We start from the raw sequence: 4,474 nt of genomic DNA, 5'->3' as shown, positions 1-4,474 counted from the left end.
CCCAGCCGCTACTAAACAGGGACAACAGAACCCAGACCACTGCTTCTGCGGGACACCTGTCCTACATGCCACTGCCTTTATTTTACAAAACATTAACTCGTCCTAGCCCCACAAACAAGCCCTAAAGGTACTATTATTTCCACTTTACAGAGGAAGCAGTGAGACTCAAGGTCACAGAGGGCAAGCAGCTCCCAAAAATGACCCCCCAGCTGCTCTCCTGCCGTAAGCCCGTCTTTCAGCCCATTCTCCGGATGGGGAGGGCGAGGCTCAGGACCTGGCTCTCCCACCAAGGCCACAAGGGGAGCACATGGTGGGCACTCCCCCTAATTTAGAAGACCCACCCTTGGGCCTGCCTGGTTCACACCCAGTCACTCAGGGGACCCCACATTTCCTCCAACTCCTCGGTGGGCGGGGCCTGCCCCAGATCCCCTGGGGAGTCCTCAGAGGATAGGTCTGCCCAGCACGGCACCCCTAGGGGACACCAAAGCCCCCTGGGGACCCCCCGGGGGACAGGGCCCGCCCCTGGGACGGAGAAAAGGAGAGGTGGCTTTGGGTAAGTCCCTAGCCTCGCTCAGACCCCCCAGGACTCCCCAGGCACTGGGTCCCCACATTCCCTTAGCGGGCGGGACTGAACAGGCCCCTTTGCCCTCAGTCTGCAGTGAAGTCCGGGCCCCACCTGGAACCCATATATTCCCTCTGGTTCCCCAAGACCTCCCGGCTCCTCCTCCCCCACAGTCCCCCGGGAAGACCAGGCTCCCGCCCGAGTCATCGGGGTGCGGGGCCAACTGAGAGCGCCCCAAATTCCCACCTGACCCGCGAGGCACCAGCCACCTCCCCTCGGAACCCCACCCCGGCTCGGGTAGGAGACGGCGCCTTTCTGCCCAATCCCCGCCCCGCCCCGCCCCGCCCCCGAACTCCCCAGGACTCGGCACGGGACCCGCGCAAAGTTCCACGGAGAACCGGCCACGCGAGTTGCCCAGGGACCCCCCGCCCCCCGCAGGCCCCTCCGCCAGCCTGAGCTTCCCAGTCTCTTCGGAGGCCAGGGAGCCGCCCCCAAATTTTCTCCCAGGACGCCCGAACACCCCAACGCACCCGGGGAGCTCCCCGTACCCCCTCTGGGGCGGGGCCTCGCCTGGTGCACACCCAGTCACCCCGGGGACCCCAGATCTCCCCAAACCCTTGGTGGGCGGGGCCTGCCCATCGCCACCTGTCGCGCAGCGGGGGGTGGACCCAGATCCCCTGGGGAGCCCTCAGAGGTGAGGTCGGCCCAACACGGCACCCCTAGGGGGCACCCAAAGCCCCCTGGGGACCCGCCCGGGGACTCCTCCGGTGGGTGGCGCCGCCCGGCGAGCACACCGCGCTCGGGGCCTCCCAAAGCCCCCTGTTCATCCTCCAGGGGACCCCCCCTTGCAAGAGCACCCACAAGACTTTGCCCACCTCGGGCGTGGCCACCTCCTCCCGCTCGGAGATCTAAGCCCCACTTCTCTTATCCAGCTCCAGCGCGCGGACGCTGTCGATTATTGCTCAAGCGGTCATTGAGCTCGCGCAGCTCCTCCTTCTCCTGCAGCCTCGACAGGCGCGTGGGCGACAGCGGCGTGGCGGGCCCGCCCTTGCGGCCGGACAGCGGCGTGGCCGTGGCCATGGCGGCGGCAGCGGCGGCGTCGGCGGCTCCTCGGGGCCCGCGCGGTTCCCCACGGCGGCCGGGGCTCGGCGGGCTCATTCAATCCGCGCCGCCGACCAAGATGGCGCCGGCCGCCCGCGGCCGCCCGCGCTAGGCAGCCTGGAATTTGTAGTCCGGCAGAGTGCCCTGCGGGGCATGCCGGGAGCTGAAGTCCGGCGAGGGCTGGGAGGCGGGGTGGGGACTCCCGCTCAGCCTCTTGCTGTTTTACTAGCTGTTCATTAAACAGCTAGCAGAAGGCCTCGGGTCCAGAGCCAAACCGTTCAAAATCGCAGCTTCTTGCCCTAGCCGGTTTGGCTCAGTGGATAGAGCATCAGCCTGCAAACTAAGGAGTCCCGGGTTCGATTCAGGTCAAGGGCGCATTCCTGGGTTGCGGGCTGGAACCCCAGTGAGGGGCCTGCAAGAGGCAGTCAATCAATGATTCTCTCTCATCATTGATGTTTCTCTCTCTCCCTCTTCCTTCCTCTATGAAATCAATAAAAAAGTATTTTTTTTAAAAATCGCAACTCCACCACTGAGGTGTGACACTGGGTTTCTTTACAGTGCCTCAGTTTCCCCACTCGTATCACCTACCAATCTCTTTGAAGTCTTATTAAAAGTAAAAATGGTGAAAAACCCTTAAAAACATGCTCAGTGATCTCACCCATACCTGATTTTAAAAAGACACACACACACGAAAAACATAAAAACAAACCACAAGCTCATAGATACAGAAAACAGATGGGGGCAGGCACGAAATGGATGACGGGGGTCTAAAGGCACAAACTTCCAGTTTTAAGATAAATAAGTAATTGGTGATGTGATGTACAGCATGGCTATAGTTAACAATACTCTGTATTTGAAAGTTGCTAAGAGAGACCTTTAAAGTTCTCATCACAAGAAAAACATGGCAACTATGTATGGATGTTAACTAGACTTATGGTGGTGATCATTTCCCAATATATACAAATATTGAATCATTCGGTTGTACACCTGAAACTGTTATTATATTTAATTAAGAAAAAACATGTTCAGCCCTACCTGGTTTGCCTCAGAGCGTCAGCCTGTGGACTGAGGGGTCCTGGGTTCGATTCCGGTCAAGGGCACATGCCCGGGTTGCGGGCTCGGCCCCCGGTGAGGGGCGTGCAGGAGGCAGCCATCAATGGTTCACTCTCATCATTGATGTTTCTATCTCTCTTTCCTCTCTCCCTTCCTCTCTGAAATCAATAAAAATCTTTAAAAAAGAAAAAAACATGTTCAGTGAAAGAAACTAGACACAAAGGCCAAATACTATATGATTCCACTTATATAAACAGTCCAGAAGAGGCAAATTGATAAAGTAGGGTCTGGGCACTGTGGAATTTGGGCCCCATCCCTCGCTGTGGTGGAGGGCCATTCTGTTCCTTCGAGGATGTGGAGCAACATCTTTGCTCTCTCCCCACCACTACCTGATGTCACTAGCATCACCACCACCTCCAGTCGGGGCAACCAAATACGTCTCCCGATATTGCCCCATGTCACCTAGGGGGCAAATTGCCCCCCAGTGAAGAAGTACTTCCTGCCCAGCCGGCATGGCTCAGTGGTTGAGCATCGACCTATGAACCAGGAGGTCACAGTTTGATTCCTAGTCAGGGCACATGCCCGGGTTGCGGGCTCGATCCCCAGTGTGGGGTGTGCAGGAGGCAGCCGATCGATGAGTCTCTCTCATCATTGATATTTCTATCTCTCTCCCTCTCCTTTCCTCTCTGAAATCAATAAAAAATATATTTTTTAAAAAAGTACTTCCTTTCTGTTGCTCTGGAACTTGCCAGGTGTTCCTTCTGCCAGAACCCCTCCTTCCCACACATGCACCTGGGGCATTGGTCCAGCCTTCCTCAGGGACCCGGCCAACCCACCAGGGAAGAGTACGCACCTGTCTTGAACACCTGAAAGAGGGCCCAGCCTTAGAACCCAGACAGGCACGAGTGAATCCCTGGCTAGACTGTGACTGTGCTGCTTTCTGAAAAGTTACCTTGTGTCTGTGGACCCACTGTTTTTTTCTCCTACTGGTAGAAATAGAAAATAGTTATGACAGTTGGGATTTAAATAAAAATATGAATAAGTGACACTACAGGAGGCAGGGTCAAGGGGAGAATATGATTGAGGTTTGGGGTGGCATGGAGTCACCTTTCCTACCCACCCCCCCAGACTGAGCTGCAAACCACTCCCCATTGAAGTCCCCGGGGCCACCTAAGGACCTGATGCCCACTCACCGGGTCCCACCGCTGCCCATGGCGCTGGCCCCGCCTGGCACTTGCCATGCCCACGCTGGCGGCGCGGGCTGGCCTGGCCTGTCTGCCCCTCTGTCCCATAGAGTCTGGCCCCTACTCCCGGTCCCGATCTCTCAGCGCCCCACTTGGCGAGACCCCCACCCCCCACCCGGGAGCTGGACTCCAAGTCCCAGAAAGCCCCGCGCTTCCCGTGGGTGGGGCCCAAGCTCCCGCTCCTGTGCACAGTTTGGGAGGCGTTGGCAATTTTCAAATTTTGGCGCTAAGCGGGCGGGGCGGCGACAGATGCGCCGTGATCGCCCCCTTCCCCGAGACCTGGGCCCCGGCCGAGTTGGCCCGTCCACCCCGCGGGCTCCCCAGGCACGACACGCCGCGGGGTCTTCGGGCCCATTTCCAAGACGGGAAACTGAGGCACACAGGGATTTTGATTTTGATTTGGGGGGGGGGGACCAGTCCCGGGACTCCAGCAGGGGTGGCGGGGTCCGGATTGGAATCTGGGGCACTGGGACCCCCGGGAGCTGGGAAGCACGGGCCGACCGCGGTCTGTCTG

The 4,474-nt window shown here is 58.7% G+C and overlaps 1 protein-coding gene across 1 annotated transcript in view; it reads right to left on the bottom strand.

Moving 5' to 3' along the window:
* The window catches only part of LMNB2 (lamin B2), a 29,969-nt gene extending 28,230 nt beyond the window's left edge, over nucleotides 1–1,739 (bottom strand). Inside the window, 2 exon segments of the mRNA XM_014466499.2 lie at nucleotides 1,438–1,519; nucleotides 1,521–1,739. Coding sequence (XP_014321985.1) covers nucleotides 1,438–1,519; nucleotides 1,521–1,720 — 282 coding nt within the window. The 5' untranslated portion in view covers nucleotides 1,721–1,739.
* Nucleotides 1,740–4,474: the final 2,735 nt, after the last annotated feature.

Source organism: Myotis lucifugus, unplaced genomic scaffold, assembly GCF_000147115.1.
Source record: "Myotis lucifugus unplaced genomic scaffold, Myoluc2.0 scaffold_342, whole genome shotgun sequence".
Taxonomy (NCBI): Eukaryota; Metazoa; Chordata; class Mammalia; order Chiroptera; family Vespertilionidae; genus Myotis; species Myotis lucifugus.
The sequence above is the reverse complement of the archived record's forward strand: the minus strand, read 5'-3'. Positions and strand labels throughout refer to the sequence as shown.